This window comes from Hyaena hyaena, unplaced genomic scaffold (genome assembly GCF_003009895.1).
Source record: "Hyaena hyaena isolate Hyena2069 unplaced genomic scaffold, ASM300989v1 scaffold_1167, whole genome shotgun sequence".
NCBI classification, from domain to species: domain Eukaryota; kingdom Metazoa; phylum Chordata; class Mammalia; order Carnivora; family Hyaenidae; genus Hyaena; species Hyaena hyaena.
This window is the reverse complement of record NW_024081799.1, coordinates 149,636-174,521: the sequence shown is the minus strand read 5'-3', so window position 1 is coordinate 174,521 and position 24,886 is coordinate 149,636. Positions and strand designations below refer to the sequence as shown.

Below are 24,886 nucleotides of genomic sequence, written 5' to 3'. Positions count from 1 at the left end.
TGAGATCATGACCTGGGCCAAAGTTAAGAGTCTGTTACTGGGGCGCCTGGGTGGCTTAGTCGGTTAAGCGTCCGACTTTCGCTTGGGTCATGATCTCGCGGTTCGTGGGTTCGAGCCCCGCGTTGGGGTCTGTGCTGACTGCCAGCTCAGAACCTGGAGCCTATTTCAGAGTCTGTATCTCCCTCTATCTCTGACCCTCCCCTGCTCAAGCTGTCTCTCTCTCTCTCCTAGAAATAAATTAAAAAAAAAAAAAAAGAGTCTGTTACTTAACTGACTGGGCCACTGGGGGCTCTTGGTAGATCTTCTGTGCATTTCAAAGGCTGTGGGTTCTGGTGAGTTGAGCTGAAAAAACTTGATTACCACAATATCACAAAAAGGACGCCTGCGGACAAAGTGGCTGGAATGCTGTTTCCCCTGGGAAAAGCCATTGGAGTCGGGTCTGGACTAATCATCTCAGATGGCCCCAAGGTGCTTACACCTGGACAGACGTGTGTGCCCAAGTCTGCCTCTCGGGAGCAGCCCCTTCCTCGCTCCTCCCTCCTCTCTGCACATTCAGAGCAGCTCTAGTCCCCTCTCTGGACACATCTATTCATTTACGGCAGGGAATGCAAGGAGAGCTGGAAAAGTCTTAGTAGAATCACCCCTCCAGTAGCCTGACACTTGGTCCGTTTTGTGAAACAAATAACACTGGTGCTAAAGCTCAGGGTGGCTCACTTGGCTCTCAAGGCAAACCTGTAAGGTCCATTGGCTAACAGATTGCAGCCTCTGCAAATTTCCACCAGCCACCCAAGGGTGGGAAGGGCTGAACCCACCACGCAAATGCGAATGCATACAAGGACATCAACCAGCAGGTCACTGGGCACTCAGACAGGGACGGTAGCACCAGCCTCGCCAATGTCTTTCACTGTTTCTTAGTGGCCTTTATTCTTACCATACACAATATAGAAAATACAGATAAGCAAATAGGAAAGGAGAAATCTCCTACTTCCTCTCAAAGATGCTGACTCGCATCTTTAAGTAATCTCTACAATCAATGTGGGGCTCGAATTGACAAGCCCAAGTCCGAGATCAGGAGTGGAGTTCCCATCTGACTGGGCCACCAGGTGCCCCAGAGTCACACACCTTTTTTAAAAAAAAACATTGCTTCCAGGGCACCTGGATGGTTCAGTCAGTTAAGCATCCGACTTTGGCTCAGGTCATGATCTCACAGTTTGTGAGTTCAAGCCCCGTGTCAGGCTCTGTGCTAACAGCTCAGAGCCTGGAGCCTGCTTCGGATTCTTTGTCTTCCTCTCTTTAAAAAACAAAACAAACGCCCACAAAACACTGCTTCCTCAACATGGGTGGAATTAGTGTATTATGCTAAGCAAAATAAGTCAGTAAGAGAAAGACAAATATCGTATGATTTCACTCCTATGAAAAACTTAAGAAACAAAACAGAAAGGGAAGGGAGGCAAAATAAGATAAAAACAGAGGCTGGCAAACCATTAGAGGCTCTAAACTACAGGGAACAAACTGCAGGTTCCCGAGGGGAGGAGAGATGGGGGACAAGCTAAATGGTATGTTGGAATAAGCACTGGGCGTTATACTGAAGTGATGAATCACTAGATTCTACTCCTGAAACCGTGGTTGCACTATATGTCAACTAACCTGGAGTTAAATAAATAAACAAACAAACAAACAAACAAATAAATAAATAACAGGGATGCCTAGGTGGCTCAACTGGTTAAGCGACAGACTTAGGCTCTGGTCAGGTACTTGGGGTTCATGGGTTCAAGCCTCACCTTGGGCTCTGTGCTGATAGCTCAGAACCCAGAGCCTGCTTAAGTTTCTTGTCTCCCTCTTTCTCTGCCCCTTCCCCACTTGCACTCTGTCTCTCTCTCTCAAAAATGAATAAACATTCAAAAATTAAATGGCACAAAATCGGACACTCAGATCAATGGAACAGCATAGAAAACCCAGAAATGGACCCACCAATATATGGGCAACTAATCTTTGACAAAGCAGGAAAGAAAATCCAATGGAATAAAGATTGTCTCTTCAGCAAGTAGTGCTGGGAAAACTAAATAGCAACATGCAGAAAAATGAACCTGGACCACTTTCTTACATCATACACAAAAAGAAACTCAAAATTGATGAAAGACCTAAACATAAGAGAGCGAGCCATCAAAATCCTCAGGAAGAAAGCAGGCAAAAACCTCTTTGACCTCAGCTGCAGCAACTTCTTACTCAACACATCTCCAGAGGCAAGGGAAACCAAAGCAAAAAAATGAACTATTGTGACCTCATCAAAATAAAAAGCTTCTGCACATCAAAGGAAATAATCAGCAAAACTAAAAAGCAGAAGATATTTACAAATGACATATCAGATAATGGGTTAATATCCAAAATCTATACAGAATTTATCAAACTCAACACACAAGAAACAAGTAATCCAGTGAAGAAATGGGCAAAAGATATGAACAGACATTTTTCTAAAGAAGACATCCAGATGACTAACAGACACATGAAAAAATGCTCAATGTCATTCATCATCAGGGAAATACAAATCAAAAGCACAATGAGATACCACCTCACACCTGTCAGAATGGCTATTATTAATAACTCAGGCAACAGCAGATGTTGGTGAGGATGCAGAGAAAGAGGATCTCTTTTGCGCTGTTGGCAGGAATGCAAACTGGTGCAGCCACTCTGGAAAACAGTATGAAGATTCCTCAAAAAATTAAAAATAAAACTACCCTATGACCCAGAAATTGCACTACTGGGTATTTATCTGAGGGATACAGGTGTGCTGTTGCATCCCATTGTTTATAGCAGTGCTATCAATAGCCAAAGTATGGAAAGATCCCAAATGTCCACGGATGGGTGGGTGGATAAAGAAGATCCAGTATTCTTTATGGAGTATTACTCGGTCATCAGAAAGAATGAAATCTTACTATTTGCAACTATGTGGTTAGAACTAGAGGATATTATGCTAAGTGAAATTTGTCAGTCAGAGAAAGACACATATCATATGACTTCACTCATATGAAGACTTTAAGATACAAAACAGGTGAACATAAGAGAAGGGAAACAAAAATAATATAAAAATGGGAGGGGGACAAAGCATAAGAGACTCTTAAATATAGAGAATAAACAGAGGCTTGCTAGAGGGTTTGTGGGAGGGGTGATGGGCTAAATAGGTAAGGGGCATTAAGGAATCTACTCCTGAAATCATTGTTGCACTGTATGCTAACTAAGTTGGATATAAATTAAAAGTAAGTAAATACATTCTTTTCAAAAACCCTGTGTCTGAATAAATACTATTGAATAGGTGAAAGAGAAAACTTACTGGTACAAAAACAGACACTCAGATCAATGAAATAGGATAGAGAACCCAGAAATGGACCCACAAATGTATGGCCAACTAATCTTTACAAAGCAGGAAAGACTATCCAATGGAATAAAGACAGTCTCTTCAGCAAGTGGCACTGGGAAAACTGGACAGCAACATGCAGAAAAATGAATCTGGACCACTTTCTTACACCATACACAAAGATAAACTCAAAATGGATGTAAGATAAGAAGCCATCAAAATCCTCAAGAAGAAAGCAGGCAAAACCTCTTTGACCTTGGCCACAGCAACTTCTTACTCAACACGTCTCCAGAGGCAAGGGAAACCAAAACAAAAATGAACTAGTCAGACCTCATCAAAATAAAAAGCTTCTGCACATCAAAGGAAATAATCAGCAAAACTAAAAAGCAACCAAAGGAATGGGAGAAGATATTTGCAAATGACATATCAGATAAAGGGTTAATTTCCAAAATCTGTGAAGAACTTATTAAACTCAACACCCAAGGAACAAATAATACACTGAAGAAATGGGCAAAAAATATGAATAGACACTTTTCCAAAGAAGACATCCAGATGGCCAACTAACACAGGAAAAAATGCTCAACATCACTCATCATCAGGGAAATACAAATCGAAACCACAATGAGATAGCCACCTCACACCTGACAGAATGGCTGGCATTAACAACTCAGGCAACAACATTTGTTGGCAAGGATGTGGAGAAAGAGGATCTCTTTTGCACTGCTGGTGGGAATGCAAACTGATGCAGCCACTCTGGAAAAGCGTGTTTTTAAGTTCTCTCAAAAAATTAAAAATAGAACTACCCTATGACCCAGCAATTGCATTACTAGGTATTTATCCAAGGGATACAGGTGTGCTGTTTCAAAGGTGCACATGCACCTCAATGTTTACAGCAGCACTATCAACAATAGCTGGATGAATGGACAAAGAAGATGTGGTATATATATATATATATACACAATGGAGTATTACCAGGCAATTCAAAAGTATGAAATTTTGCCATTTGCAATTAGGTGGATGGAACTAGAGGGTATTATGCTAAGCGAAATTCATCAGCCAGAGAAAGACAAATATACAATCTCACTCATATGAGGATTTTAAAACACAGAACAGATGAACATAAGGAAATGGAAGCACAAATAATATAAAAACAGGGATGGGGCAAAACATAAAAGACAAATATGGCAAACAAACAGAGGGTTACTGGAGGGAGTTGTGGGAGGGGGATGGACTAAATGGGTAAGGGACATTAAGGAATCTATTCTTGGAATCATAGTTGCACTATATGCTAACTAACTTGGATGTAAATTTTAAAAATAAATTAAAAACAAAAAGGCTATTCAGGATAACCCAGGAAATGTGACTTGATGATTTCAGAGCTACCTAATTCACTGGGGGAGTGGAGGTGGGGGTGGGAAGTGGGGGCGGGGTGCTGTTCTCTGTGAGTTCACAGTGAGAAACCAAATAAAATACTGAATGAGCGTCCACAACTGAAAAACTGAAGAGAAAAAAAAACCGCATTGTATAGTTTTTCTTCTTAAAAAAAAAAGCAAACTTCCCGCTAAACCTACAGGGGCGGAGCTATATTGCCAATGGGCGGCTCCCTTGCATATAATGCTTGTGGCCCTGCCCCCCTGTCTCGCAGTCCTCCAAGCCTTCCAACCTGTGGGGAGCACCTCCAGCTGGTAAGTGTACCCCCCACCCCGCCTTGTCAAATATCCAAATGTCAACTTCTTATCCCCCTGGGGTCTAGTCTGCCGGTTCCCTGAAGAGGTGAGGCGCAGCCAGCACAAGCCCGGCGCCCTTCCCCCAACCCCCGACCTCTCCCGGCTGGGTTTTCTCCCTTTTGGGAATCTGGGCTCAAATTCTCTGGTCTTGGTACCAGCTCCTACCAAAAAAGTGCCCGCCTTTAAGGATTTGGGAGCAGAGGTCTTGGGAGCATGCGGTCGGGGCAGGACGTGGGTCCCTGCCTGGGCTAGAAAGTGCCTGAAAGAGCCTTGGGGAAGGGGCGCCTGGATGGCTCACTTGGTTACTCGGATCAGGTCGTGATCTTACAGTGACCTCATGCATCGCCTGGGTTCCAGCTCGAGTTAAAGAGCCTCGCGCGACTTCCAGCACTGGAGTGAGTTCAAGCTACCCGTTCCAGAACCTGAGTTCAAGCGCCCCGCACAAATTCCATCCTTGGCGGAAATTCCAGCGCCCCTGGTGAGTTCAAGCGCCCTGCGCGAGTTCCAGAACCAGCGCAAGTCCCAGCCACCTGCGTGGTTTCACACTCCGAGTTCTCTCACCGAGTTCGAGCAAAAACAGTTCTTAAAAGAGTTTAAAAAGTACCACTTTAAATACTGTGTTCTGCGTGTCTGGTTGTCTGCCACAGCAGGGAACCCTGAGGCAGGAAGAGGTGAGCGCTGTAAGGTCAGGGAAGTGCCGTTCACCAGAGCTCCTTGACAGAGCCCTGCACTTCTGGGATCCTTAAATGAGGGGAGTTTGGGAATACGTTTTGTAGGTAAATGGACCTGACCAATCACTGATGAAGTGCCTTCTAGATCGAGGAATAGGAGATGGAGAGGGATGCGGGGAGAAGTCGGGAGGGGGTTGAAGGGACAAGTACCATGCCCTCCTAAACGAAATAAGAAATGCCTTAGGAGGAGTGCAAAGAATGCGCCACGAGGTTTGTTTCCCAGGGAGTAGCTCTTGCCACTCCTGTCCCACCTTTCTAGGCAGTTCACACCACGCTGTGTTTGGGCACGACTCTAAGGAGATGGGCTTGCCATCCCTTTTGTCATTAAGAATAGCTAACAACACAGCCTAAATCCTGAATCCAGGTCTAATAAAAATTTCCCCACAGTCTGGGTGTTATATGGAAACCAACTTGACAATAAACTATTTGTAAAAAAAAAAAAAAAAAAAAGTGAAAAACGGGAAGAAAAAAAATTTCCGCACAGTCAAAAGTATGAAAGATTTGAGAGGAGATACTAAAGCATAACCTAGATCCAAGGTTCAAGTTCAATGATTTTTACATCCTAGGGATTTGGTAGATTCCAGCTCCCAGCATACTTTTTTTTTTTTTTTAACGTTTATTTATTTTTGAGAGAGAGAGAGAGAGAGAGAAGGAACAGAGAAGGAGCAGAGAGAGAAGGGAACACACAGAATCTACAGCAGGCTCCAGGCTCTCAGCTGTCAGCACAAACCACGTGATCATGACCTGAGCCGAGGTCGCCCAACCGTCCGAGCCACCCAGGCGCCCCTCCCAGCATAGTTTTTAAGGACTGTGATTCAGATGTATGCCTGAAGGTAGTGGTTTAGGAAGTTTTGCTTGTTAGCTACAGTGTTGGAGTGAAATGGCCAGGAGCCCATGCTAACCCACAAGCTCTGGGTTCTCTCTATAAGGTTCAACTGCAGCTCCTTCGGGTGTTAAGTTTCCTAGAGATATGGGAAGGCATGTTCTTTAAGCACTCTGTGGGTGAGATGTACATGAGATGGGTGAACCAGAAAGGTTCACCTATGGCAGAGCCTGATGCAGAGGGTGCTGGAAAATAGGCTGGGAGGAGAGATGATAGGACTGTAGTTGCAGAGGCTTCGAGAAGAAATGGGGAGCTTGGGCTGCATGCAGAGCTTATACTATCAGAAGATGGTGGAACTGGAGCTGTGTTGCTGGGCATACATGGAACTGATTTTCTTGCAGCCTTTTGGCATAGAGATGGGAGGGCCCTTCTGTCAGGTCAGCAGGAAAGATTGACCGATGTTTGGGGCATCCCTCAAACGTGTGTAAGAAATATTAAGAAACTGGATCTAAAGGCCTTACGGCCCTGGCCTGGCGCGAGAGGCGGCCCCGAGCGAGCAGCCGCGGCGGCGACACGCTGCGGGGCCCTGAGTAGCGCGCGGAGTCCCCGCCGCTGGCAGCGGAGGCGTGGCGCCGCGGAGGCGCGGCGGGCGCGGCGGACGCGGGGTCCGCGCTGAGCCAGCCAGCCCCGGGAGCCGCCGGAGTGCTCCAGGAGGCGGCGTGGCTGACTGCGGCCGGAGAGTAGCGCCAGCGCTGTGGCCCGCGCCCCGTGCCGCGCCCGCCGCCACTGCCTCCGACGCCGCGGACCGAGGTTTCTCGCCGCATCCTCTTGGTTGAGATTAGGTCACTTGCACCAGCAAGAGAAATAGAACAGCCATGGCTGGCTTCAACGAAACAAGAATACAGGAATAGGACCTGTGGGACATGTGGATTTGGGATATGAATGGATTTGAAAAACCACTTAGGGGTTATGAACGTGATAGCTGATGAAACAGGATTGGAATAATTTTCATGATCTTTGTATATATATTTTAAAATTTTGCATTTGAGTTAAAGTGCCATGAGAAAATTTGCATATTGGAAACTGGTCCTAGCCACCTGCTTGATTTGGGCACTCTTGGACATGTTTCTGCCGCTTTACTTCAGTGAATGCAATGAATATGATGAAAAAAAGCAGCGAGGACTTTCTGCTGGGGATGTTCTAGAGCCATTACAAAAGCCTCATGAAGGTCCTGGAGAAATGGGGAAACCAGATGTCATTCCTAAAGAGGATCAAGAAAAGTTGAAAGAGATGTTTAAAATCAATCAGTTCAATTTAATGGCAAGTGAGATGATCGCGCTCAACAGATCTTTACCAGATCTTAGGTTAGAAGGATATAAAACAAAGGTGTATCCATATAATCTTCATACAACAAGTGTGGTGATTGTTTTCCACATCGAGACTTGGAGCACACTTCCGCGAACTGCTCGTAGTGTCATTAATCACTCACCAAGACACATGCTAGAAAAAATTGTTCTAGTACATGATGCCAAAGAAACTTCTTGAAAAGACCTCTAGAGAGTTATGCTAAAAAATTAAAAGTAGCAGTTCATGTAATTCTAATGGAACAACATTCTGGATTGATCAGAGCTAGATTAAAAGGAGTTGCTGAGTCTAAAAACTGAATGATCACCTTCTTAGATGCTCACTGTGAATGTACAGTGGGAGGGCTGGAGCCTCTCTTAACCAGGATCAAACATGACAGGAAAACAGTGGTATGTCCCATCATTGATGTGATCAGTTATGATACTTTTGAGTACTTGGCAGCCTCTGATATGACCTATGGTGGCTTCAACTGGTAGCTCAATTTTCACTGGTATCCCGTTCCCCAAAGACAAATGGACAGAAGGAAAGGTGATCGGACTCTTCCTATCAGAATACTTACATTGTCAGGAGGCCTGTCTTCAATAGACAGAGATAACCCCAGGAGACTGGAGCATATGATGCTGGAATGGATATTTGGGGAGGAGAAGACCTAGAGATTTCCAGTAGGATTTGCCACTGTGGAGGAACTTTGGAGACTGTTACCTGCTCACATGTTGGGCATGTATTTCAGAAAGCCACACCTTACACGTTTCCCAGAGGCATAGGACAGTTTATCAATAAAAACAACTGGCAACATGCAGAAGTGTGGATGGATGAGTTCAAGAATTTCTTCTACATAATTTGTCCAGTTGTTACAAAGGTAGATTATGGAGATATATCAAGACTTGGACTAAGACACAAACTACAATGCAAACCTTTCCTTGGTACCTAGAAAATATTTACCCTGATTCACAAATTCCACATCACTATTTCTCTTTGGTAGAGATAAGAAATGTAGAAACAGATCAGTGTCTAGATAACATGGCTAGAAAAGAGAACAAAAAAGTTGTAATTTTTAACTGTCATGGTATGGGAGGTAACCAGGTTTTCTCTTATACTGCCAACAAAGAAATTAGAACAGATGACCTTTGCTTGGATGTCTCCGAACTTAATGGCCCAGTCACAATGCTCAAATGGCACCACATAAAAGGCAACCACCTTTGGGAGTATGACCCAGTGACATTAACCCTGCAGCATGTGAACAGTAATCAGTGCCTGGATAAAGCCACAGAAGAGGAGAGCTATGTGCCCTGCACTAGAGACTGCAATGGAAGCCGGTCCCAGAAGTGGCTTCTTCAAAGTGTCACCCTTCCAGAAATATTCTGAGACCAAATTTACAAAAAAAGAAAAAATATATGGATTGATTGGGATGCTGCAGCATACATTTCTGCCACATTCTTAAGTAGCAAAAAAGGACAAGTGCTTTCCTCCTGCAGAGATATAAGGTTTATCAGCCATTAAAACTTGGACTTCTCTGGCTTTTTACTAGCTGTGAACCAGCCTTCTTGCCCAAGGACGTGAATCTACAGACTGGCGAGACTGTGCACACTGATGTTTACATGATGGAAAGAGTCTTTCATCAAGAATCATTGTAAAAACTATTCAGACAATGAAGCAATCAACAAAAATGTGTTTTCAGGGGAGCTGTGCCTTTCATGGTTTGCTTGCACATTTGTAACTTCTGTTGAATGTGTTGTCCGAATGAAGAGATTTCTAAGACTTTTTTCTCGTTAGGACTGGTAACCAGTATATTAGATATTGATATAAAAAGAAGTGAAAAAGAACAGAACCAGTTTCAGAAGTATGAAAACATTTTTACAACTTAAGAAAAGTATGTTAAACAAGTTTAAAGGTAATTAAAACAGAACTGTGGAAGTACAATTTGTTATAGTATAGTATCAAGTTTCTATATAGATTTTATATGTCCTTGGAGAAAATTAATGGATTCCAATGACATTTTGTTTTCATCTATGATAGTCATGGATGTTTTTTGTTCCCCTTGGGGTGCTGAAATTGAGCTGGGAAAAATTGGCTCTTTGAACATAGTTTTTTTGTTTCTTTTTCTTTTTTTTTTTTTTTTTACAAATAGTTTATTGTCAAGTTGGTTTCCATATAACACCCGGTGCTCATCCCCACAAGTGCCCTCCTCCATGCCCATCTCCCCCCTAGCCCCTTACCCCCCACCCATCAGTCCTCAGTTTGTTCTCAGCATTCAAGAGTCTCTCATGGTTTGCCTCTCTCCCTTTCCCCCACCATTTCCTCTCTTCTTCCCCCCCATGCTCCTCCATTAAGTTCCTCCCAATCCTCCTATACATGCAAACATATGATATTTGTCCTTTTCTGCCTGACTTATTTCACTCAGAATAACACCCTCAAGGTCCATCCATGTTGCTACACATGGCCAGATTTCATTGTTTCTCATTGCCATGGAGTATTCCGTTGTATAGATAAACCACATCTTTTTGATCCATTCGTCCATTGATGGACACTTAGGCTCTTTCCATGTTTTAGCTATTGTTGAGAGTGCTGCTGTGAACATTGGGGTACATGTGCTCCTATGCATCAGCATTTCTGTATCCCTTGGGTAAATTCCTAGCAGTGCTATTGCTGGGTCCTAGGGGAGTTCTATTGTTAGTTTCCTGAGGAACCTCCACACTGTTTTCCAGAGGGGCTGTACCAGTTTACATTCACACCAACAGTGTAGGAGGATGCGCATTTCTCCACATCCTCGCCAGCATCTAGAGTTTCTTTGAACATAGTTTTAATTGCTTTCTTCATTTTTTAAAATTTGGTCTATATGCTGTTGCAATGGTAATTTTAATTGCCTTAAAAAATGAAGATTTAACATAATGTCTGGTCTCACTGAACAAGTTAGATATCTCAGTTGCTCTTGGTTCATCTGGCTTATCAACTTTCACACACACAAATTTCCTATTAGATTTTGAACTTCTTAACTTGATTCAGCTGATTATGCTTAATACCCAAGATTCATACTACTGTATTACAGATTTGTTTTCACAGCAATAAATCTTCAGTTCTTTATGATTCCACTCAACAAATGGCCTGCAGAAGTGATTATTTGGGTATTTGGAGAGGATCCATTTGATGATTTTTTAGAAATTTTTTTCAGGTTCATATTTAGATTAGGTTCTTGACTTGTCATGGTGAGCTGCTGCTTTTTTTTTTTTTTAAATAAAATTTGACTGAAAATGTTTGACATTTTTAAAATGAGTAAACAAACAAAAAAAAAGAAATGCAGCTGCTCTTCTATAATCGTCCTGCATATCTTCCCTAAATTTCATTTAGATTAGTTTTTCCTCTAATTTTTAATAACACAGTATAAGTTCAGAATTGATCAAAAGTTGAGTATAATAATTATTGTTTCAAGCTCATACAAGATCTCATTATTATATTTTCCCTGATATTTAAAGCAGTCCATTAGCAAAAGTGCTTGTATTTTCTTTCTTATTTGTAAGATATATTTAGTGAGATACTTTTCTTTGATTATCAAAGACTCTCACTGCAGGCAGTGCTATTTTTTTGTGCCTAAGAATGTTTCTGAAAGTTGCATCACTAACGCTACTTGTCAAATTGATGTATAGAACGTTTCTCATCTCCTAGTCAAGTTAATCAGCATCAAACACATATGGATGCTTTAGGGTGAGACTATAATACAGAATGCATACATTTTGTCCCCAGGAAATTTGCAGTGAAGCAGGTGCTGGATGGGTTGTTTTGTTTTTCCTTTTTTCCTCCCTACTTCATGAGCTCTGTTAATTCTGTCTTCAGTAGGCCTAATGTTTGAATAAACCAGATATCTAATAAATTATTTTCATGCTCAGAATTTCAGGATTTTGTACTCTAGTATATCTTGGTCTTAATTCCTTATTGTCAGAAATCTTAAATAGCAATGTGATTCAAGGTTTGGTTTCATTTTTTAAGAAGGGGATGTGAGTGATTTAATTCAGGGGTACTTTTAGTACCTGAGAGATAATCCCATTGCCTTTGTATTTCTAATTAAGAATTCTAAATACTTTGAAAACATAAAATATTCCTGAATACAAAAGAAATTGGATCTAAAGAACATTAATTGTGGTATAATACTGTGGACAAAGCATAGCATGGCAGGTATATACATCTGCTTTTTGGCATAACTAGGCCACATTAAGGCTATTATTTAGATTATTTATTTATTCATTTATTTAAGTTTTTATTTATTTTGGGAGAGCAAGCATGCATGGGGGAGGTGGATAGATAGAGGGAGAGAGAGAATCCCAAGCAGGCTCCATGCTGTCAGCACAGAGCCCAATGTGGGGCTAGATCTCATGAACCATGAGCTGATATCAAGAATGGGAAGCTAAACCAACTGAGTCGCCCCCATGCCCAAGAGTATTGTTAAGTTTTAAATTTAAATGACTGTGCTTAGCTGGATTCATTGTTGTTCATCAACCAGGAGTAGAGACTTCTGTCAGCTTCTCTTTTGAGTGGACCTCACAGGATCCTTCAGGATCATGTTCAAAAGTTTTCTTCTAGGGGCGCCTGGGTGGCTCAGTCAGTTAAGCGTCCGACTTCAGCTCAGGTCATGATCTCATGGTTCGTGGGTTCGAGCCCCGCGTCAGGCTCTGTGCTGACAGCTCAGAGCCTGGAGCCTGTCTTCGGATTCTGTGTCTCCCTCTCTCTCTGACCCTCCCTTGCTCATGCTGTCTCTCTCTCTCCCTCAAAAATAAATAAAATATTTAAAAAAGTTTTCTTTTAGGCACCCAGGCCCAGGGAGCCTATTTGAATGAATGACTAGGTCCCCAGATTTCTTTTTTTTTTTTTTACAAATAGTTTATTGTCAAATTAGTTTCTACATAACACTCAGTGCTCATCCCCAAAGTGCCCTCCTCCATGCCCATCCCCCCCCTCCCCCCCACATCCATCAGTCCTCAGTTTTTGTCAGCATTCAAGAGTCTCTCATGGTTTGCCTCTCTCCCTTTCCCCCACCATTTCCGTCCTTCTTCTCCCCCTTGTTCCTCCGTCAAGTTCCTCCTAATCCTCCTATACGTGCAAACATATGATATTTGTCCTTCTCTGCCTGACTTATTTCGCTCAGCATAACAGATTTCTTAAGAAGGCAGCTTCCTTTTGGCTCAGCTCTGAGGTTTCAGGCAACTCTGAAGAAATGGTGCTGCCTTCTAATATACATGGAACCATAACCTCCTATCCCCAAAATTTACAGGGATCCTTCTCAAAACAAAGTTACTAGAGAAAAATTGGATGCAATTCTTCCCAAAACCATTTGATCATATGTATCAAGATCTTTAAATATTTCATCCCTTGGTCCAGTAATCCAACTTTTAGAAACCTGTGTGTGTATGTGTGTGTGTGTGTGTGTGTGTATGTGTGTGTATGCTTTACATGCTTATATATGTATCTGAGATCAAGTATAGCTTCATGATTTAGCATCAGCCTTTATTTCCACAGAAGCAGACTCATTCTTCACAGTATGAATTTTCCCCATACAGGGCTCCATTCCTACCGGAAATAAGCCAAGGTGAAGCTTCTTTTCTGTCTGCTTGTTGTGGCCCCTATTCCCTAACCCAAAAGGTCTTTACATCTGTTTGAACCATATGTGTATACAAAGCTGAAGTTCTTTGCCAGAGGACTCTCACACTCAGTGAAAGTAGAAGTTGTGATTAACCTATCCAAGCCTCAGTATAAGTGATCCAAAATGCTGGTATAGTTAAAATGAACAATTGAAGGCAACTTCAATTCCTAGCTGTAGGGGAATAGTTAAGTAATGGTATATTAATAATATATGTGAGGTTATACAGCAGTTAAGGTTTTAAAGAATAACTAATCATTATTTAACAAAAATAATTATATATGACTTTTTTACTTGCCTTTACTTCAGTCCCTCCCCAGTGTGGCAAGGTTTTGGTCTGGAAGAGGTAGCAGCTCTGTTCCCTCCCTTGAACTGGAGGTGGCAGAACAGATCTTATTTGTCGTGTTCTAATCTGTCTGGGTACAGAAGGGTGGCTCAGGTGGGGAAAAGTGGTAGTCACTGCTCATAAAAGTTTCAGGGAGATTACATATTTGCAGACGTTTAGGAAAAAAATATTACAGTGGGGAACCTGGGTTGAGATTTTGGGAAATGAAGACATTCAAAAGCAGCTACTGTATATGGAATAGTTGAGTAAGGCACAGACAAGACTCATTTTCAGGAAAGACCTGAAAAGACTTTAAGCTTCCCCATGTGAGACTGATTCTCTATGCTCAGAGCATGCCCAGTTAACCAGTGAAGGACTTCCCTGGCATAGAAAGACTGGGAGAGGAGGTGGTTTTTCAGATGCCTGATTTTCAACAAAAATCTCACAAAGCATAAAAAGAAACAGGGAATCATGGCCAATGCAAAAGAAGAAAGTAAAGTGGCAGAACCAGTCTTTGAGAAGCCCAGACATTAGACATACTAGATGAAGGCTTTAGCACAGTTCGTAGATATACTCAAAGAGGTAGAGATGAGAAAAATGAACAAAGAGTTCAAGAGATCAGGAAAAACATTTGGCCGAACCCAGCACCTATTTATGATAAAAAGTAAACTAGGCACAGAAGGGCACTTCCTCAACTTGATAAGAAATGTCTACAAAAAGGTTACCACTAACATCATATTTAATGGGAAGAAACTTGAAGCTTTTCCACTGAGATGAAATATGAAGCAAAGATGTCCCCTCTCACCACTACTTTTCAACATTGTACAGGAATTCCTTGCTAATGGAGTAAGATAGGAAAAGAGGATATAGGTATACATATTGGGAAGGATGAAATAAAATTGTCTTTGTCCACAGAGAACACAATCACCTATAGAGAAAATCCAAAGGGATTGATAATAAAACAAAACCCAAACTCCTGGAACTAATAAGCAATAGAATACCATTGAAGGATACATGGTTAAGATGCAAAAGTCAAGTCACTTTCCTATATAGAGCAATGAACAAGTGGAATTTGAAATTAAAAACATAATACCATTTACATTAGTACCTCCCCAAAATGAAATATTTAAGTATAAATCTACCAAAACATGTAAAATATCTATAGTAAGAAGACTACCAAGCTCTGATGAAAGATATCAAAGAAGATTTTTTTTTTATTTTTATTTATTTCTAGGAGAGAGAGAGACAGCGCGAGCAGGGGAGGGCCAGAGAGAGAGGGAGTCACAGACTGAAACAGGCTCCAGGCTCTGAGCTGGCAGTCAGCACAGAGCCCGACGCGGGGCCCGAACCCACGAACCGCGAGATCATGACCCAAGCGAAAGTCGGACGCTTAACCGACTAAGCCACCCAGACGCCCCAGAAGATTTTTTTTTTTAATGGAGATATTCTATGTTGATGGATAGAAAGAGTCGCTATTGTCAAAATCTCAGTTCTTACCAACTTTATTTGTAGATTCAATGCAATCCCAGTCAAAATCCCAGGAAAATGTTTTTTGGATATCCACAAACTGTTTCTAAAGTTTATATGGAGAGGCTAATGACCTGGAATGGCTAACACAACATTAAAGCGGAAGAACAATGTTGGAGGACTGATGCTACCTGACTTATTGTAGGTTTAACAAAGATAAAGCTATCAAGGCAGCATGGTAGTGGTCAAAGAATAGAAATATATCAATGGAATGGAATAGAGACCCACATAAATATGATCAACTGATCTTTGACAGATGAACAAAGGCAATCCAATGGAGCAAAGATAGTCTTCTCAACAAATGAGGCTAGAACTACTGCACATCCACATCTCCTCCCCCAAAATGAATCTAGACACAGACCTTCCACGCTTCATAAAAATTAACTCAGAGTGGTTCACAGACCTAACTGCAGAATTCAAAACTATGGAACACTTAGAAAATAATTTAAGAGAAAACTTAGATGACCTTGGGTATCAGGATGACTTTTTAGCTACAACATCAAGGGCATGATCCATGAAATAAGGAATTGAGAAGCCTGACTTCACTAAAAATTAAAAAACTGCTCTACAAAAGATGATGTCAAGAGAATGAAAAAACAAGGAATAGACTGGGAGAAAATGTTTGCAAAAGACACATCTGATAAAGTACTGTTATCTAAACTATACAAAGAATTCTTAAAACTCAACAATGATAAAACAAACAACCCCATTAAAAAATGAGCTGAAGGGATGCTTGGGTGACTCAGTCAGTTAAGTGTCCAACTTTGACTCACATCATGATCTCGTGGCTTGTGAGTTCAAGCCCCATGTCGGGCTCCATGCTGACAGCTCAGAGCTGCTTCTTCAAATTCTGTATCTCCGTCTCTCTTTCTGCCCCTCCCCCATCTTGAAAATAAAGAAACATTAAACATTATTTTAAAAATTGAGCTGAAAACCTTAACAAATATCTCACAAAAGAAGATATACAAATGGCAAATATGCATATGAAAATATGTTCTACATCATATGTCATCAGTGAAATGCAAATTAATGCAATGCGATATCACTACATACCTATTAGAATGGCTCAAATCCAGAACACTAACAACATCAAATGTTGACAAGGATATGGAGCAACAGGAAATCTTATTCATTGCTGGTGGAATGTAAAATGGGATAGCCACTTTGCGAGATAGTTTGGCATTTTCTTATAAACAAACTCTTATCATATAATCCAGCAATCTTGATCGTTGGCATTTACCCAAAGGAATTGAAATCTTATATTTAAACAAAACCTGCACATGGATGTTTTAGCAGGTCTATTCATAATTGCCAAAATTTGGAAGCAATCCTGATGTCCTTCCAGAGGACTCCTAAATGCATATTACTAGTGAAAGCAGCCAATTTGAAAAGGTTACATACTGTGTGATTCCAAGTATATGACACTCTGGAAAAAGCAAAACTAGGGAGACAGTAAAAATATCAGTAGTTGTCAGGGATTGGGAATTGGCACAAGAAGAATAGGCAGAGCACAGAGGATATTTAGGGCAATGAAAACACTCTGTGTGATAGTATAATGATGGATATGTGTTATTATACATTTGTCCAGACAGCCAGAAAGTACAACAGTAAGAATGAACCCTAAGGCTAACTATGGGGAAAATTAATTAAACACAAAGGAAAGCAATAAGGGAGGAAATGAGTGATAAAAGCTAGAACACATACAGAAAGCACGACAAAATGAAAATAGTAAGTCCTTCACTATCTGTAACTATTTTCAATATAAATGGATTACCCTGGGTAAGCAAAAGACATAGATTCACAGAATAGATTTTAAAAACCTGGATTCATCAATGTGCTATTTGCAGAAGACTCATTTTATTTATTTTATATTATTTTTATTGCAAAAACATTATTTGTGGGTAGTTGACAAGCATGTTACATTAGTTTCAGGTATACAACAACATAGCAACTTGACAAATTCTACATTATGCTTTGCTCACTGCACACATAGCTACCATCTGTACCATACAAAACTATTAGGATAACATTGACTATATTCCTTATGCTGTGCCTTTAATTCCCAGGACTTATTCATTCCATACTGGAAACTTGTATCTCCCACTCCCCTTCACCCATTTTACAATTCTCCCCACTCCTTTCCCTCTGGAAACCATGAGTTTGTTTCTGTATTTACAGATATGGTCTTTCTTTCTTCTTCCTTCCTTCCTTCCTTCCTTCCTTTCTTTCTTTCTTTCAGATTCCACATAAAAATTAAATAATACAGTATTTCTCCAAATCAAAACCACACTGAGATACCACCTCACGCCAGTCAGAGTGGCTAAAATGAGCAAATCAGAGAACTCTAGATGCTGGCGAGGATGTGGAGAAACGGGCACCCTCCTACACTGTTGGTGGGAATGTAAACTGGTACAGCCCCTCTGGAAAACAGTGTGGAGGTTCCTCAGGAAACTAACAATAGAACTCCCCTAAGACCCAGCAATAGCACTGCTAGGAATTTACCCAAGGGATACAGAAATGCTGAGGCATAGGAGCACATGTACCCCAATGTTCATAGCAGCACTCTCCACAATAGCTAAAACATGGAAAGAGCCTAAGTGTCCATCAACAGATGAATGGATCAAGAAGATGTGGTTTATCTATACGATGGAATACTACATGGCAATGAGAAACAATGAAATCTGGCCATGTGTAGCAACATGGATGGACCTTGAGGGTGTTATGCTGAGCGAAATAAGTCCGGCAGAGAAGGACAAATATCATATGTTTGCACGTATAGGAGGATTAGGAGGAACTTGACGGAGGAACAAGGGAGAGAGAAGGGCGGAAATGGTGGGGGAAAGGGAGAGAGGCAAACCATGAGAGACTCTTGAATGCTGACAAAAACTGAGGACTGATGGATGTGGGGGGGAGGGGGGATGGGCATGGTGGAGGGCACTTTGGGGATGAGCACTGGGTGTTATGTGGAAACTAATTTGACAATAAACTATTTGTAAAAAAAAAATAATAATAATAATACAGTATTTCTCTTTCCCAGTCTGACTTATTTCACTTAATGCAATAAATTCTAGGTCCATTCATGCTACTACAAATTACTCAATCTCATCCTTTTTATGGCTGAGTAATATTCCAGTGTGTGTGCGCATGCACGTGTGTGTGTGTGTGTGTGTGTGTGTACCACATCTTTATCCTTTTTTCTTTCAATGGTCACTTAGGTTACGTCCATATCTTGGCTATTATAAATAACACTGCAGTAAACATAAGAGTGCATATATCTTTTCAAATTAGTGTTTTTGTTTTTTTTCAGTAGATACCCAGTAGTTGAATTACTATATCTTATGGTATTTTTATTTTTAATTCTTTGAAGAACTTCTACTTTGTTTCCACAGTGGCTGCACCAATTTATCTTCTGACCACCAGTGCACGAAGGTTCTTTTTTCTCTACACCCTTGTCAGCACTTTTTAATTTCTTGTCTTTTTAATTTTAGCCGTTCTGATAGATATCAGGTTTTATTTCACTTTGGTTTTGTTTTGCATTTCCGTAGTGATTAGTGATGGAGAGCACTTTTTTTCACATAACTGTTGGCCATCTGTATCAAAAGACTCATGTTAGGTCTAAGTGTTCAACTTCAGTTGAAAGTGGAAGATTGAAAAATTTCTTCTATGCAACTAGTAACCAAAAGAGAACAGAGGTTTCTACACTAATATCAAACAAATTAAACTTTAAGTCAAAAGTGGTCATAAGGGATGAAGACTTTATATAATGAGAAAAGAATGAGTTCACCAAGAAGATATAATACCTGTAAACATGTGTGCATCCAACATCAGAGCTCCTAAGCATATAAACCAAATATTTGATAGAATTCCTGGGAAAATAAACAGCTCTACAATAAGAGTTGGAGTCTTAATTAGGATTAAATGAATTGTGGAGGCACAAACATTCAGTTCATAACTAATGTTTGCATAGGACCAGGAATGTATAGAGACAGAATTGACATTCACCAGGTATAAGCTGAGCCTCTGCAGGATACTGGTCCAGCAGCAGAAGACAAGAATATTCTGACCCATTTATGACCTTTCCTAGTCTAATGTAGTGATTCTTCCCTGTGATAGACTTACTCTCAACTATCTCTAAGCCATGTATAGCAAAGCTGTGACCCCAGTAGACTTTAAAGGGACAGAACTAACGGATTGGAGATACTTATATAAAGCAGACATCTGGTATAGAAGAATTTTACATCACTGAAAACATAAATGTCTGATGGGGAGAAGGTACAGTAACTTGGCCCACCTTGCTTAAGATCAATTAGCCAAAATTTGTGAATCTAATTCATCCAAGCAAGATGGAAAAATTATTAACATGGCACATTGCTGGGTGTCTTTAGACGCTAACTGTGAATTTTCCTGAAGGATTCCTGAATAAAAGGAGAAAATTACGGTAAAAGTTGCAATCATTGAAAAGAAAAGTGTAAGTAATATATAAAATTTGGTTCACTGAGAAGATAAAAAACATAAATAAGTTCCCCACAAGGGCTTACTGAAGGGAAGGAGAAAGAAAATAAGGGATTTGAAAAGGAATAGGGGCTCCTGGGTGGCTCAGTTGGTTGAGTGTCCGACTTTGGCTCAGGTCATGATCTCACAGTTTTTGGGCTCGAGCCCTGCATCGGGCTCTGTGGTGACAGCTAGCTCAGAGCCTGGAGCCTGCTTCAAATTCTGTATCTCTCTCTCTCTCCTCTACTCACACTGTCTCTCTTTCTCTCTCTCTCTCTCAGAAATAAAAAACATTAAAAATTTTTTTAAAAAAGAAAATGGATATAAACACATAAAGATGAGATGAAAACAATTATAAGAGGGTCATATAAAACTATGAAAAAAAACTGAAAAATTTAGGCATCTGAGTGGTTCAGTTGGTAGACCATGTGTCTCTTGACCTTGGAGTTGTGAGTTCAAGCCTTACAGTGGGTGTAGAGATTATTTTAAAAAGTGGTATATTTTTAAAAATATTGAAAACTTCACAGGAATAAAAATTATTATAGTCTTAGCTCAAAATCTATCAAAAAATATTTTAACCTATATCTTTTCCATAGCATCTAGTGGAATATATATAGCAAAGGATTGTACTCAGTTCAACTCACCGTACAAAGTTTGCTGTCTTTCCTTCTCAGGTTCTATACTCATGGCTCTTTCTCTTTTACAGGAAAAGATTTCTGCTTGGAAATTGAATGGCTACTGGGAAAATGGACATTAATGTTAATTTGGAAATTAACTCTGCTCAGCTGGTTTTAAATGTGAGAAGAGTCACTCTTGGGGTGAAGAATAGAAACAAAATGAAAGATCGTAAACTGTGTAAAAAGCAGAATGAAGACATCTTACAAGCTGTTATTGCTTTACTAAATTCTGGAGGGGGAATGATCGAGGTTGAAATTGAGAATGAAAACTATAGTTACCAACGAGATGGAATAGGACAAGATTTGGAAAAATCTTTTGTAAATATTTTTCCATCTGTTCTTAACTACTTATCCTTTATTCAGTAAGTTAAATATTTTTACATTTTTGTCAACTCATGGAGCTCAGAAACCTCTGGTTTACAGATTGTCACCTTAAAGACCAATTTGTACAGAAGGGATGTAACATGTACAAATATGATGCGTGTCACTGATACACTGGAGATCCTCAAGGCCAAGATCAAAACTGGAAGGAGATTGTCTGGACCTAAATTGCCTCCACAGGCAGATGTACAAAAAGAGAGTGACATAAAGGACTTGGCTGATGCCTTTTTTAACAGGACACAACTTAAGTACAAAGAAAAAGTCCCCTTTACTGAATCCACACATGTTGAAATGAAAGCCTTCTCAACAGGAAAGTGGTTACAACGCGTTAAAGAGATCCTCCCTCATTATGTTTCTGCTTTTGCAAATACTGATGGGGGATATTTGTTTATTGGTTTAAATGAAGAAAAAGAAGTAATTGGCTTTAAAACAAGAGTGGAAGATTTTAACAGGATAGAAACACAGATAAAAGAACACATTAAGGAGTTGCCTATCTACCACTTCTGTAGGCAGAAGAAGCACATAAAATCCACATGCAAATTCATTGCAGTATATGATGAAAGAAATGCTTGTGGATATGTCTGTGCACTCAAAATACATCCATTCTGCTGTGTGGTGTTTGCTAAGGAGCCGGAATCCTGGCATGTGAAAGACAACAAAGTGAGGCAATTTACCGTGGAGGAATGGACTTCCACAATGTTGTCTGCTAACCCAGGTGAGGAAGGGAGATTAGGAATGAAGATACATTTGGCTAGGATGGCAGACAGGTTTTTATTTGGGATTTGGGGTGAGATCATAGTCTTCACATTTCAATACTAATATACTAGTGTCTGGTGGATACAATCAATTGTTTACTCTCTTCTTTTCTTCTACCTACTTAGAAGATCGCTATTCCATACAGAATATGGAACGTTCTTCTCTCAGTAGCACAATCTCGTGAAAAGATCCAATTAACCCTATTTTTCCTCCCTTTCATCTCTTTACTTACTCTCAATGAAAAAGCTTGTTGAATGCTTTTTCTTTCTGAGCTCAGTTCAATAACTGTCCATTTCTTTCTGTGAGGAACACTTGCGTTTTTTATTTACTTGTTCTTTCATCTTTCTTTACGCCTCTCTATTTATTTCCTTTAAAACTTCTTCCCTCTTCCTCTTCTGTTGTTCCATTTGTGAGTAAAATGTAACCCTAAAGTGGAGTGATTTTTTAAAAAATGAATAATGCTGCTAGTTTATGTGATTTTAGAAAAGGGAAGTCCCAAATGAAGTTAGATCACACTAGCAACTTTAAAATCTCTGAAAATGCAAGGTTCTCCCTTGGAATCTTCACAAAACTCAGCTGTCCTTCATTAGCCACCTCATTTTTTAATTTCACTTGCCTTTAAAATGACCCCAATCACATGGTAATATATTCAATGGCTTAATGAAGTTTTCCTATTAATTTTCATTCTGGGTACAGTGTGTTCCATCAGCATCAAGGATGAAATGGCTTAGGATTGCACTCTGTATCTGACCTAGGAATCTAATCACAATATCTAACAGTATTTCTACTGGGAAAATGGGGTTAAATCTAAGCAGAATTTTGATATACTATGCATTAGTTCAGTGGGGGGAGGGTCTGTCTTGTAGCAAATTAAGAATGTGATTTTTATCTTTTCAGATTTTTCCTGTTTAAGACAGACTGTTCTCATGGATCCCCAGGAGTTGGGCTGTTGGGAATTTGGTAAGTGAGCAACAGAAACATGCCCTTTCAGGTTGTTTAATTCTAGCTTCTTTGCAATTGTGGGATGAGTATGTTCAAGCCTCCTTCATATCAGTGCCATCTTGAAATTTGTCATCAAAGCATGCACGGGTGTTGATGGGAATACTTTGATACTTTTAGTCATCGAATATGTTAAAGTCTAATGTTTTAGATTTTGAATAGACATTCCTTGATGTAATAGAAGCTGGTTTAACTGAAAGCAAGAGAACCACTTTAGTTTAAACAAGAAAAGAAGTGGATCATGTCACTCGGAAGTCTAGACTGAGGACCAGATTCACACATGACTATATTCAGTTACTGGAGAAACGCCATCTGTACTCCACATCTCTGATTTATCTGTTTTTGTTGTTATTGTTTGGGGGCAACATGTTATTTTCTGCTATTTGAACCGTGTTACCTTGAATATTGATTTTCAGTCTTCTGGTGTGTATTTGTAAGAGAGCCTCTTGGGTGCACAACTAGAAGTAGAATTGCTGAGTCAGGATGTATGTGAGTGTGCAAGTACTGATACATTATTAGAATGTTTTTCAGAGTAGATGGCTCACTATAGTCCCATCACCGATATATTAGAAATGCCTCTAATTTCTCTAATTGTCAAACTTCATCTTTCTCCTCTTCTTTCTCATCCTCCTTCTCATTCAAATAGGCAATAATGGGTGTCTCTTTATGGCATGCATTTCCCTGGTTATTATTTTGGCAAAATGTCTTTCCTCATACTTATTGGCCATAAGTTGTATTTAGTCTTCTAAAAATACCCATTGTGTCTTGTGGCCATTTTTATACAGGGCTTTTGTCTTTTTCTTATTGATTTGTCATAGTAACTTATAGACTGCAGAATTCAATTCCTCTTTTGCTCACAGGTATTACAAATGACAGATGTAGTCTCCAATTCTGTGGCTTACATATTCTCTTTCCTGAAGGTACAACATGGTAATTATTAGTTGTAAATTTTAAGATTGTCAATCTTATTTTAATTTTGTGGTCCAGTTCTCTTTGTACCTTGAGTAAGATACTCTTCTCTACTCTAAAGTTACAACGAGATTTCCCTTCATTTTCTTCGAAAAGTTTTAAAGTTTTGCATGTTGTATTATTGTTGAAATCCTCAATCCATCTCAATAGATACTGCTGTAGGGCTGCTATTAAATTTTACTCCATGTGGTTAACCATTTTGCCAGCTCCAAGTATTGAATAGTTCCACACTTTCACCATTAATCTGTCATGCCACCACCACCATATTATTAAGTATATCTATACACAACTGCATTTCTAGAATCTCTTCTTATGCCATTGGTCAATCTGTTGGTCCTTACATATGCTATACTCTGTTAATGTTATAATGTTATATTAAGTTTCAGTATCTGTCAAGATAAACTTTCTTATGTTCATTCTTTTCTTTTGAGAGTTCCTTGGTAATTTTAGTCATTTACTCTCTCATAGAAATTTTAGAATCTGCTTCACTGCCACAAAAAAAAATTCCTTCCAGGATTTTGATTGCAGTTTCATATATCTATAGATAGATTTGGGAAGAAATGCCATATCTATATTAGTCTATCTTTTTACTCTTTAACATAGGAAGTGTCCTCATTCATTCATATTTTCTTTCATGTCTTTAAAATCATATATATTTCTGTATACAAGCTTTTCTATCTTTTGTTACATTTATTACTAGGTTCTTTTACTTTTTTTTGTTCTTGTGAATGATGTTTTCCTTTAAAAGTTTCAATTTAGAGGAGGAGTGAAGATGGGGGAGCAGTATGGAGACTCTGAGCTTGACTCATTCCTGACACGCAGCTAGATCAGCATCACACCGTTTTTGAACACCTAGGAAATTGATCTGAGGATTAACACAACAATATGAATAACTTGAGCCACAGAACTTGGCAGAAAGAACAAATTATTTCTTATTTTTGAAATATTTTTAAATCATTTATTATATTTTCTGTATTTTATTTTATTCTATTTCACTACTTATATTTTTTAATTAAAATATATTTCCTTTCCTTTCTTTTTTTCTCTATTCTATCATGCTTTTTTCAATAAGCAGACTGAAACACATTGAGGATCTAGTTTCCTTTCTTTGATTTTGCTTTGTTTTTAATTTTTAAT

The 24,886-nt window shown here is 39.8% G+C and overlaps 1 protein-coding gene and 1 pseudogene across 1 annotated transcript in view; both read left to right on the top strand.

Annotated features, from left to right (window-relative positions):
* Positions 1 to 24,886, top strand: part of LOC120224383 (schlafen family member 12-like) — a 102,782-nt gene that overhangs the window by 43,760 nt on the left and 34,136 nt on the right. The window contains 1 exon segment of the mRNA XM_039222623.1: positions 20,674 to 21,740. Coding sequence (XP_039078554.1) covers positions 20,699 to 21,740 — 1,042 coding nt within the window. The 5' untranslated portion in view covers positions 20,674 to 20,698.
* Positions 7,693 to 9,382, top strand: LOC120224386 (annotated as a pseudogene).